Here is a 12,262-nt window from a genome sequence, read left to right on the forward strand (position 1 = left end):
TGGCAAACAGAAGGGGAAAAAGTGGAAAGAGTGACAGACTTTATACTCTTGGGCTCCAAAATCACTGCTAACGGTGACTATAGCCCTGAAATTGAAAGACACTTGCTTTTTGAAAGAAAAACTATGACAAACCTAGACAGCATATTAAAAGGTAGAGACATCACTTTGCCAAAAAGATCCATATAGACAAAGCTATATGGATCTTTTTTCAGTAGTCATGTACAGATGTGAGAGTTGGACCATAATAAAGAAGGCTTGAGTGCCAAAGATGTTATGGTTTCGAACTGGGTAATGGAGAAGCCTCTTGAGAGTTCTTTGTACTGCAAGAAGATCAAGCCAGTCAATCCTAAAGGAAATCAGTCCTGAATGTTCATTGGAAGGACTGATGCTAAAGCCGAAGCTCCAATACTTTGGCCACCTGATGCGAAGAACTGACTCTTTGGAAAAGCCCCTGATGCTGGGAAAAATTGAGGGCAAGAGGAGAAGGGGATGACAGAGGATGAGATGGTTGGATGGCATCAATGACTCAATGAACATGCGTTTAAGCAAACTCCGGGCAGCAGTGCAGGATAGGGAAGCCTGGTGTGCTGTGTAACAAAGTTCAGTTCATGGGGACATGACTTAGTGGCTGAACAACAACAACAAAACAAAAGCAATGTTGATCGATAAAAAAAAACCCTTCAGTTGATACAGTATGACACCGATTATCTGAGAAAATTTGAAACACAAATCAATATCGTACTAGTAAAGACTGTACGAGTGTAAATACATATATGGGTCTGGAAAACACTATTCTGAGTTTTATTTTTACCTCCTAGAAGGAAGGGAAATAGGATTGAGGTTTCGGATAAGTCTGTAATATTTTAGGTGTTAATCGGATTGGTAAAAACATGAACGTGTTGTATCATTATATTTTGTTTGCTTTACAATACTATAAAAATTATTGAAAAATTAGTTCTGGAATCTTTAAGGGCTAATCCTCTAGAACCACAGTAATTTTTCTGGTGTGAAATCCTGATCTGATTATCCTGGCTTTGTCATTTTAAAGGCAAGGTACATGAACTTGTAGAGAAACCAAGGCAGAAAGTCTTTATTCGCCATAAGGAGTCTTGATAGCTCAGAATCCACCTGCAATGAAGCAGACCCCAGTTCGATTCCTGGGTCGGGAAGATCCTCTGGAGAACGGATAGGCTACCCATTCCAGTCTTCTTGGGCTTCCCTGGTGGGATGGTAAAGAATCTGCCCGAAATGCGGGAGATCGGGATTCGATCCCTGGGTTGGGAAAATCTCCTGGGGAAGGGAACGGCTATTCTGCCTGGGGAATTCCATGGACTATATAGCCAATATATAGTCTCAAAGAGTCAGATACCACCGAGCTTTCACAAGGAGTATTGTTGGGGTTTTAGCTTCCTATATGTGATAAACCCTAAGCACCCGTTTGGGGGCGCCAGAGGACAGCACAACCCGCGGATCCGGGTTCTCCCGGGGGAATGGAATGGGCGGGTTCACACTGATTAATAATCAAACCTCCCCTGGATTCTTACCTCCTTAAGTGTCTTGCAAAGACGGTAGCACACGCTGTTTTTAACGCCCTGGGCTTGATATATTAAGGGTTTGCGGAGCCCCTGAAATGCAGCTTATTTTTTATCTGGATACTTAGATCAAAGTATTCTTGATGTTTGATCAAGAACTTTGAGAACTGAGTCAGTTGGCAGTGTTTCTTACCTGGAGAATCCCAAGGACGGAGGAGCCTGGTAGGCTACAGTACACGGGGTCCCAAAGAGTCGGACACGACTGACTCCACCTTCTTTTCTTCTTATGGAAAATTAATCTGACTGAGCCTTGGTGCTTTCTGATGCCCCCAGAATCCTCATGAGCAGGAAATGAGGCTGTTTGATAAATGTGCTTTTCTCATCTCTTGCGAAATTGTCATATATTAAAAAGTAATTGGAAAGAAATAAAGGCTGATCAAGGTTGTTACCCAAATATTATAACAAAAATTACATTTAGGTAGGTTGATGCCTGGTGAAAATGGAGACTGAATGGCTTAAGCAGAGTCTTCTGAGAAGTCCTGTTAAAATCATCTGACCAAGTTAGGAGCATGCCTTCTCATTGGATAGCAAAAGAGAAGATCACCCGAAAGTCCCCTCTCCTTGGTCGCCTTGACCGGTGATGGAGCTGTTCAGATCTGTGATGTACGGCGAGGTAGCCAGTAATCACGTGTGGCTGCAGAGCGCTGAACTATTGCTGGAACCAAGAACAAAATGTTACTTTTTATTTAATTTTAGTTCAATTTCAGTAACCACATGTGGCTACTGAATAGGGCAGTCAGCGCAGGTCTAGATATTTGTAAATGTCTATTTTTGTGTTGCACCACTAATATATGCACTAAAGGAAATGAGATGCATGTTAAATTCAAATTGGGGTGTACATACGTCTATATTTTCCCCTACTGATGTCAAATGTACTTATAAATACACACATTTTTTTCCTTTCCAAAAATGGAATCACACTTAACATATTGCTTTTAATGTTTTAAAAAAGTAATATACAGGAAACATATCCCCATGGCAGAACTTTATATAGTTTTTAATAGTTGGAACATCCTCTGTTGAGTGGATAATAGTGGACAGTTACTATTCTAAGCACACTGGCCACGTTATCTCATGTGATCCTCACCCCCTTGTGAGGTAGATACCGTCCCATTTTGCAGATATGTGTGCTCAGTTGCTTAGTCATGTCTGACTCTTTGTGACCCCATGGACTGTAGCCTGCCAGGCTCCTCTATCCATGGAATTTTCCAGGCGAGAATACTGAAGTGGGTTGCCATTTCCTTCTCCGAATTTTACAAATGACTTCTCTGAAATACGTAAAGATGAGCGTGTACTTTGTGAAACTCAAGCAGAGGCAGTGGGGGAGTCAGTGTTCTAAGGCCCCCCAACCAGGTGGGCTGACTTCTGAGCCTGCTGTTGGATCTCTCTGCTTCAAATAAATTTTTAAAAATTGACATATAGTTCATTAACAATGTCATGTTAGTTTCAAGTGTACAGCAAAGTGATTCAGAAAGATGTAGATATATTCTTTTTCAGATTATAGGTTATTACAAGATATTGAGTACAGTTCCCTGTGATATACACTAAGTCTTTGTTGTTCACCTAGTTAATATATAGTAGTGTGTATGGCAACCCACTCCAGTACTCTTGCCTGGAAAATCCCATGGACAGAGGAGCCTGGTAGGCTACAGTCCATGGGGTCGCCAAGAGTCGGACACGACTGAGTGACTTTGCTTAGTGTGTATATGGTAATCTCAAACCCCTAATTTATCTCCCCTACCTAAACTAATTCAGCTTAAAATAAGCATTGTTTTCTCCATACCAAACTCTAATTTCCCCCAAATCTTTTTTTAGAAAAGTAAAACTCCTTACTGTAGGTTTATGCACATTAGTCGTTTTACCAACAGCATCCTCTTTGGGGCGTATTCTTCAGAGTTTGATGCGTGACCCCTAAAGGGACAGATAGCTCTCTGTTTCAGATTAAGGTCTCTTCGGAAACCAGGCCACTCAGACCCTTCAGCTTTGCCCTTCCCCCTCCCCCTCTGCAGGTCTCTGCAAGGCGTCTGCTTCCTCTGGGGTTTCAGCCGGCAGCATCAGCTCTCTTATCCTTCAGCCAACCTTTCTGTAACTGATATCCCCTGTGGACGAGAGGGAGCAAAGTTTCAGGTCACCGTCAAAAGGACTGTAACCCTTGCTGCCCCCAGAAGTGTGTGCCTGGGGGCGGCAGGGGGATGGAGTAACAGGGCCTCGGTTCTCATGAGGGTCGAGGGGAAGTCACTAATCAGCGCCATGCCCAGGACTTTTCCTAGGCTCTGCTGAGGTAAAATCAAGAGAAAAATAAAGCATGACACCATATGCCTTGTGCCCAGGAGCCCTGGAAAGGAGGAAACGGGAGCAACCATCAGAGACAGTGGCGCTGACTGCCCAGGATCTGCACGCTCTCTTGCTTTCCACGGAATCTGATGAATACTTGGATTGTTTAGTGCAGAAAACACACACCCCAAAGTCCTGGAAGTGGATGCTGGTGATGTTTGCACAGCATCGTGGCTCTACTTGCTGTTCGGTCTCTAAATCATGTCGGACACTTTGCAATCCCATGGACTGCAGCACGCCAGGCTTCCCTGTCCCTCACTGTCACTGAGTTTGCTCAAACTCATGTCCATTGAGTCAGTGAGGCTATCCAACCATCTCACCCTCTGCCACCCTCTTCTTTTCTTCCTTCAGTCTTTCCCAGCATCAGGGTATTTTCCATTGAGTCGACTCTGCATCAGGTGGCCAAAATATTGGAGTTTCAGCTTCAGCATCAGTCCTTCCAATGAATATTCAGGGTTGATTTCCTTTAGGATTGACTCATTTGATCTCCTTGCTGTCCGAGGCTATACTTAATGCCACTGAATTGTACATGAAGTGGTTCAAGTGGTAAACTTTACATTATGCGGGTTTGATCGCAATTAAAAAGAAAAATAAAAACCAGAAGCTCAGTTACTTGCATCTAAAACCTGATAGCCATTCCTTTTATTTTTCACTGAGTTTGTTGACTTTTTCTTTTTTTTTTTTTTTCCTGTCTCAGATTTATTTGTACAAATAGCACAGGAGGACACCAGCCCCACGCAGACAGCAGCCCAGGGGGTCACACCAGTCCTTCTGTCCTCACACTGGCAGATGTGAGGGACTTTGGCCGGCAGAACCTGAGACCCTTGGTGATGCGAGCACAAGCACGTTTCCCGAGCTTGGGGTGAGCAATGTAGGCAAGTCGGCTGAGCTTGCGGCTGCCGCCTGTTGGCATCGTGGGCTTGACCTCCTTGGGCTTCACGAGGGCCTTGACAGCCTCAGCACATGCTCTCATGGCCTTGGCATTGTTGGCCTGCATCTTCTTCAGGCCCTTCTTGTTGTGCTTCTTGGCAAAGCGCATGTTCCTCAGGAACTTGGGGTCTACCCCCTTAAGAGATTCATATCGTTGTGATCGGGGTTTCTTGATGCTGTTTCTATGCCATTTTCGGGACTGGTTGTGCGTGGTGTGGTTCTTGGACTTGGCCATGTCTGCACCAGGGCCCGCAGATGCCGAAGCGCGTGGGACGCTGTTGACTTTTTCTATCTTGAAATATAATTGACATATAACAACTAGCTTCAGGTGTGCCTTGTGAAATGATCGCCAGGATAGGTCTAAGATCTATTTTTTATTTTAATTTTTGTATTGAAGTATCATTGATTTGCAATGTTGCATTAGTTTCAGATGTACAGTATAGTGGTTCAGTTACACATGTATATGTATATGTATCTATTCTTTTCTCAGATTCTTTTCCCTTACAGATTGTTACAAAGTATTGAGCATGAAGTTCCTTATGCTATGCAGTAGGTCCTTGTTGATTGTCTATTCTATATATAGTGTTATGTATGTGTAAATCCCATATTCCTACTTTACGCCTCCCTCTTTTTCCCTTTGACAACCATAAGTTTGTTTTCTATGTCTGTTGGTCTATTTCTGTTTTGTAAATAAGTTCATTTGTGTCATTTTTTTAAAGACAACACATATAAATAGTTACATATAATATTTGTCTTTCTTGGTCTATCTTACTTCACTTAGCATGATAATCCCTAGGTCCATCCATGTTGCTGTGAATGCCATTATCTCATTAATTTTTTATGGCTGAGTAATATTCCACTCTATGTATGCACCACATCCTTTTGTTTTAAATTTTTTAAATTTACTTTTTGGCTACACCTCTTAGTTTGCAGGATCTCAGTTCCCCGACCAGGGATCGAACCCAGCCCCCCTGCAGTGGAAGTGTGGAGTCCTAACCACTGGACCCTCAGAGAAGTCCCTATACCACATCTTCTTTACCCACTCATCTGTGGATGGACATTTAGGTTGCTTCCAAGTCTTGGCTACTAAAATCCATTCTCGATTCTCTCCTTTACTTACCCCATCTGACCAACCTATCAGGAAGTCTTGCACCTCCAGGAGACTTTCAGATTTGTCCTCTCTGTCTCTGCATCCACACTTGGTCCAAGTTACCATCCATACCTTTGATTATGACAGCAGTAACCTCCTAATTCCTAACTCATCCCCCTGCTGGACTCTTGCCCTCCTGCAGCCCATTGTCTCCTAAGCAGCCAGATCATGACTTAGCTCATAGTGTTCTCCTTGCTCAAAGCAAATGCCTTACTCCTGGCTCTTAGGATAAAAGCCAAGCTCCTACCTGGTCTCTGGGGTTCACGCCATCTGTCACAATCAGCCTCTCCAGCCCCATCTCTGACCTCGTCCTCTGGGTTACCAGGTCCTAGCCTCTTTCTTTCTGCTCCTTGAATGTGCTAAGCTTGCTCCCACATCAGGGCTTTGCTCCTGCTGTTTTCTCTGCCTGGTCTCCACATGCTGGTTCCTTCCTGGCACCCAGACCTCAGCTTCCTGTCACCTCCGCAGAAGGGCCTTTCCCTTCTGAGTCTAAACTAGCCGCCGAGTCCCTCTATCACATATCCCTGGTATATTTTCCTGAACAGCCCATATTATTTCCTAACATGCTTCTTATTCTTTTTTGAAAAACAAATTATTCATTTGATAAACACAAATTGTGCCTATGTCTCAGACACACTTTTTAAAAAATATTTATCTATTTATTTTTTTGGCTGCACTGGGTCTTTGTTGCTGCACAGACTTTCTCTAGTTGCATCATGCAGGGGCTACTCTCCCATATCGCTGCACGGGTTTCTCATCGCGGTGGCTTCTCTTGTTGCAGAGCACAGGCTCTAGGGCGTGTGGGCTTCAGTAGCTGTGGCATTTAGGGTTAGTTGCTCCATGGCATGTGGGCTGTTCCTGGATCAGGGATCGAACCCGTGTCCCCTGCCTTGGCAGGTAGATTCTTAACCACTGAAACAGCAGGGAAGTCTTTTTCTTGTTTGTTTATCTAATTATGTATGGTCCATGTCCTCTCCCTAGAATGGAAACTCAAGAAGAGTGGGAACCTGCAGGGCTGGGTCTCCATCATCTAGAATGGAGCCTGGCCCGTCACAGGTGCACGGCATATATGACTAAGTCAGTGAAAAATTAATGTGTGTTTCCCTAACATGGGGAATATCGCTTGTATTGGGCTGAATGGTGGTGCTCAAAAAGATATGTCTATGCCCCAGAACCTGTGAATGTGCCCATATTTGGAAAAATGGCAGTAGGGGGATGTGGATAAATTCAGAGTTTGGGATTAAAATGTACAGATTACTATATAAAACTGGATGATGCAGGGAACCCAAAGCCAGTGCTCTGTGACAATCTACCGGGGCGGGAGGTCTGTTTAAGAGGGAGAGGACATGTGTACCCCTGTGGCTGATTCATGTAGGTATATGGCAGAAACCATCACAATATTGCAAAGTAATTATCCTCCCATTAAAAATCAAATTAAAAAAATAGATAACGAACAAGATCCTACTGCTCAGCACAGGGAACTATACCCGATATCTTGTATTAACCTTTAAGGGAAGAGAATGTAAATAAAGCAAGTATGTATCTCTGACCTGGAGAAGGCAATGGCAGCCCACTCCAGCATTCTTGCCTCGAGAATCCCTTATGGACAGAGAAGCCTGGTGGGCTACAGTCCATGGGGTTGCAAAGAGTCAGACACGACGAGGCAACTAACACACATACACACGTATACCTGAATCACTTTGCTATACACCTGGAGCTAACACAAGATTGTTAATCAACTATATTGCAATAAATAAAAAAAAAAACATGGTCTTTGCAGATATAATTTAAGTTGAGGATCTTATGATGAGATCATCGCAGATCCCGGCTGAACCTTAAATCCAAGGACAAGTGTCCTCAGAAGGCATGGAGGAGATGGCCACGTGCAGACAGAGGCCGAGACTGGAGTGATGGTGACACAAACCAGATTTCCGGGAGCCACCAGAACCTGAAAGGCATAGGGAAGGATCCTCTCATGTAGAGCCTTCGGAGGGAACATGGCCCCACAAACAAGATTTCAGACTTCTGGCCTCCAGAACTTTCAGAGAAGACATTTCTTGTTGCTTGAAGCCACCCAGTTTGTGGTGACTTGTTACAGTTGCCCTAGGACATTAATCTTATGAACTCTTTTGGCAAAAATTAACTGTGTGTTCCCTTTGATATTAAATTAACCACAAATAACAGTATGTAATTCTCTCCCACGTGTGTGTCCTTTTTCTACCACTTGATAACTAAGGGAAGGATGCTATGGTTCTGCTTCTTGGCATCGCCCACAACAGTTTGCAGAGTGTTAGGGTCAGAGCAGGCACTTTGGCAAGTCGGTATTGATTGAACAGTAGGGAATATTGATATACTCCCTCTCAGATCGAGGTTACAAGGCAAAGACTCTGGCATCATCAGGGGTCCAGGGAACTTTGCTGCATGTTGCCATCACTTCATGACAAATAGATGGGTAAACAATGGAAACAGTGACAGACTTTATTTCTGGGGGCTCCAAAATCACTGCAGATGGTGACTTCAGCCATGAAATTAAAAGATGCTTGCTCCTTGGAAGAAAAGCTATGCTTCTTGGAAGAAAACCAAGACAGCATATTGAAAAGCAGAGACATTACTTTGCAAACAAAGGTCCGTCTAGTCAAAGCTGTGGTTTTCCCAGTAGTCATGCATGGACATGAGAGTTGGATTATAAAGAAAGCTGAGAGCCAAAGGATGGATGCTTTTGAACTGTGGTGTTGGAGAAGACTCTTTGAGAGTCCCTTGGACTGCAAGGAGATCCAACCAGTCCATCCTAAAGGAGATCAGTCCTGAATATTTATTGGAAGGACTGATGTTGAAGCTGAAGCTCCAATACTTTTGGCCACCTGAATTGAAGAAATGATTCATTTGAAAAAAGACCCTGATGCTGGCAAAGATTGAAGGCAGGAGTAGAAGGGGACAACAAAGGATGAGGTAGCTGGATGGCATCACCGACTCAATGAACATGAGTTTGAGCAAACTCCAGGAGCTGGTGATGGACGGGGAGGCCTGGTGTGCTGCAGTCCATGGAGTCAAAAAGAATCAGACACAACTGAGTGACTGAAATGAACTGAACTGAAGCCTTGAGTTGAAAGCAGTTTGGGTATAATTTTGGCTTTGTCCACACTGATCTGCCATCTCTCAAACTCAGCCTTTACAACATAGGGAATATAACCAATATTTTATAATAACTGTAAATGGAATATAACATTTAAACTTGCAGATCACTATATGGTACACCTGTAACTTGTGTAATATCAACTATCATTGATATTACATCAACTATCTTTGTTCCGTCTTTAAGTTGCGTCTGACTCTGTGGACTGTAGCCCTCCAGGATCCTCTGTCCATGGGATTTCCCAGACAAGAATACTGGAGTGTGTTGCCATTTCCTTATCCAGGGGATCTTCCCAGACCAGGGATCAAGCCCATGTCTTCTGCATTGGCAGCCGGATTCTTTACCACTGAGCCACCAAGGAAGCCCACATCAACTATGCTTCAACTAAAAAGAACAACAACAGCTTGTAACTCCTGTTACCTCGGTCCCCCCGAGCCAGACTACTGTGGAAGACATGTTTTCTGATGGAACTTGTAGGCTTGTCGAAATAACTGAGCGCCACGCTTCCCTGGTGGTCCAGCAGCTAAGACTCCGTTCTCCCAATGCAGGATGCCCGCAAGCCACCACGAAGACCTGGCACAACCAGATACATGAATAAATAAATATACTATTAAAGAAGTGGCCGAGTTCTGGGAGGGGGACCTCCCAGATGGTGGAGGGGGTGGTTCATGGCTTTGTCCTTGGTCCTCATTTTCCTTCTGTGGGCACACACCCAAGTCTGGTGGTCTTCGCTGGGGGCCTTCTCAGATGACAGAGGAAGTGACGATGGAGAGAAAACCAAAGTGGAAAAAATAACTCACAGGAAAGCAGGAGAAGTAGCAGGCCCCAGGGAAAAGCAAGGACCTCAGAGTCAGTGAAAACTGGTTCTGGACAAATAAAGACTAGGCTCTGACCTGTGGGCACCTGAGGCGCAGGCAGCCACGTTGGGGAGCGGTGGATGCTGGCCTTTTCCTAAGAGGATGCCTCTGTTTGTCTTTCCTTTTCTGACTTGGGATTTTTCCACTTTGTCTTTCTTGCCCAGGCTTCTCTGGGGATCCTTGCCCTCCTTCTGACCTTGCTGGTGAGAAGCGCTTCTATAAATGCTCCATGGGGTGCTCAGGACCCTCCTCTCTGAAGAAGGCAGCTGGACCCCGCTCCGTCCCCTATTCCCCCCTGTGCCTGTTTGAAGGATGAGGGCAGGGATGGTTGACCTTCCTGCACTGGGGCAGCAGAAGCCAAGTGTGGCCACGTGGGCAGCGTCTGAGACAGAGAGGCTGGGGAGTGTGTCTATTTTCCATTCCTCTCGACTTCCTCTTATGGACCCTCTCCTTCCTCCCCCCCCCCCCCCCCACCAACACCATTTTTTTCCCAGACACAGAAAGGTGCAAAAATCAGCGTGAAGCAAGAAAAAAAGAGAGGGAAAGAGCAGAGAGAGATGGGAAGGTGGTTCCCCGAGGTCACAAGGTGAGGCTTACCTGATGAGCAAAGTCGGTGCAAGCGATCTATGTAAGAAAGGCCCAGGAAGCAAATCAGGGGTGCTACGTACCTTCTAGACAGTTAAGACTCAGGTTGGATTCCTTCAAGGGTAGAGTGGCTCAACTTCAGACTATGAAGATTGAAGATGGTCCCTGAAGGGACTTCTCTGGTGGTCCAGTGGTTGAGAATCTGCCTTCCAATAGGCAGGGGACACAGGTTCGAAGCTTGCTTGGGGAACTAAGATCCACAGGCCGCAGGGCAACTAAGCCTGCAAGACTCAAATAGATAAGCCTGGACACCGAAACGAAGACCCAGTGTGGCCGAAAAGCAATCAAACCAACCAACCAAAATTGGCCACTAAAAAAAATGTATATGAAAGGAGAGAGGCTTCCACCTGCCCCATCAGGTGCAATCTGAGGAGTGAGGGGTGATACATATGATGGGGTCACACAGACACACACGCTTCTGCACGTACACACACACATACCACACACACACACACACACACACACACACACACACTCACTCTTTGGCTTAAAATAAATCTATCTGGTCCTTGGCTTGTGTTAGAAAAGTTCTCAGTGGCTCATGATGGTGACAAAGGCAGGACGGGACACCGAACCCTGGAAAGTGGTTTTTGTGTGATGGCACCAGGACTAGCCCTCGGGTATGATTTTTAAAGTTATTTTATTGTTAACTAAAACCTAAGTATACACATGATAATTAAATAAATTTTAAAATAAAGTATAGGTACAGAGCACCATGCTCTGTACATGGTATGTACAAAGGTATGACTTTAATGAATGATTCTAAGGTGAACCTCTTTATAACTACTACCCAGGTCTGAAGGGAGACTCTTCCAGCCACCTCCAAAAGTCCCTTCTGCGTCCCCTCCTAATCCACATTCTTCTTCCCCAACAGTAGCCTCTCTCCCAACTATTATAGGAATCACAAGCTTGAGCTTTTTACAGTTTTATCGCCCAGGTGTGCAGCACTAGATATTATGGTTTATTTAGTCTTGTTCATTTTTTAAAAATATTTATTTATTTGGGGGCACCAGGTCTTAGTTGCAGCATGTGGAATCTTTGATTGCTGCACAAGAACTCTTAGTTGCGGCAAGTGGGATCTAGTTCCTTGACCAGGATTTGAACCCGGGCCTCCTGCACTGGGAGCACAGAGTCTTAGCCACTGAACCACCAGGGAAGTCCCAGTCTTGCTCATGTTTTAATTGGATGTGTCTTTTCAGTCTTTTAAAATTCTGGATATTATTATGAATGTTATTGTTATGAATGTTACCAGGTCCAAACTTGCATGTTCACTGCACGACAGGCCAACAAATCAAGGGATGAGTTGTTGGGGGGAAGGGAATAGCAACTTTATTCAGAAAGCCAGCAGACTGAGAAGATGGTAGTCTAGTGTCCCAGAGAACCATCTTCCCCAGGTTAGAATACAGACTTCTTTTATACTAAAAGGCATGCGGGCTCAAAGTACTGGTTCCAGCCAGACTGCAGAGGGAATATGTTCATTTCTTCTCTCCTGTGGCCACTCACAGGTGGGCCTGCTCAGGATGTTTCCTGCGAGCTAAAAAAGTGTATTTTAGCTTAAGGCTCTTTGCTTGGGAGGCAGGGTTCCCAGAGATGGGCCATTATGTATAATTTAAGCTTATAG

At 44.6% G+C, this 12,262-nt stretch overlaps 1 protein-coding gene across 1 annotated transcript; it reads right to left on the reverse strand.

The window, feature by feature from the left end:
- Positions 1–4,598: 4,598 nt before the first annotated feature.
- Positions 4,599–5,126, reverse strand: LOC122704709 (60S ribosomal protein L29-like). The gene has a single exon (XM_043919619.1). It carries the CDS (start codon positions 5,089–5,091, stop codon positions 4,684–4,686), a length of 408 nt encoding a protein of 135 aa, XP_043775554.1. The 5' UTR covers positions 5,092–5,126; the 3' UTR covers positions 4,599–4,683.
- Between the last annotated feature and the right edge of the window lie 7,136 nt (positions 5,127–12,262).

This window comes from Cervus elaphus, chromosome 2, assembly GCF_910594005.1.
Source record: "Cervus elaphus chromosome 2, mCerEla1.1, whole genome shotgun sequence".
In the NCBI taxonomy this organism is placed as follows: domain Eukaryota; kingdom Metazoa; phylum Chordata; class Mammalia; order Artiodactyla; family Cervidae; genus Cervus; species Cervus elaphus.

Excerpts from the sequence above, each read along its gene's own strand:
- LOC122704709 (XM_043919619.1), bottom strand. The coding sequence starts at position 5,091 with ATGGCCAAGTCCAAGAACCACACCACGCACAACCAGTCCCGAAAATGG.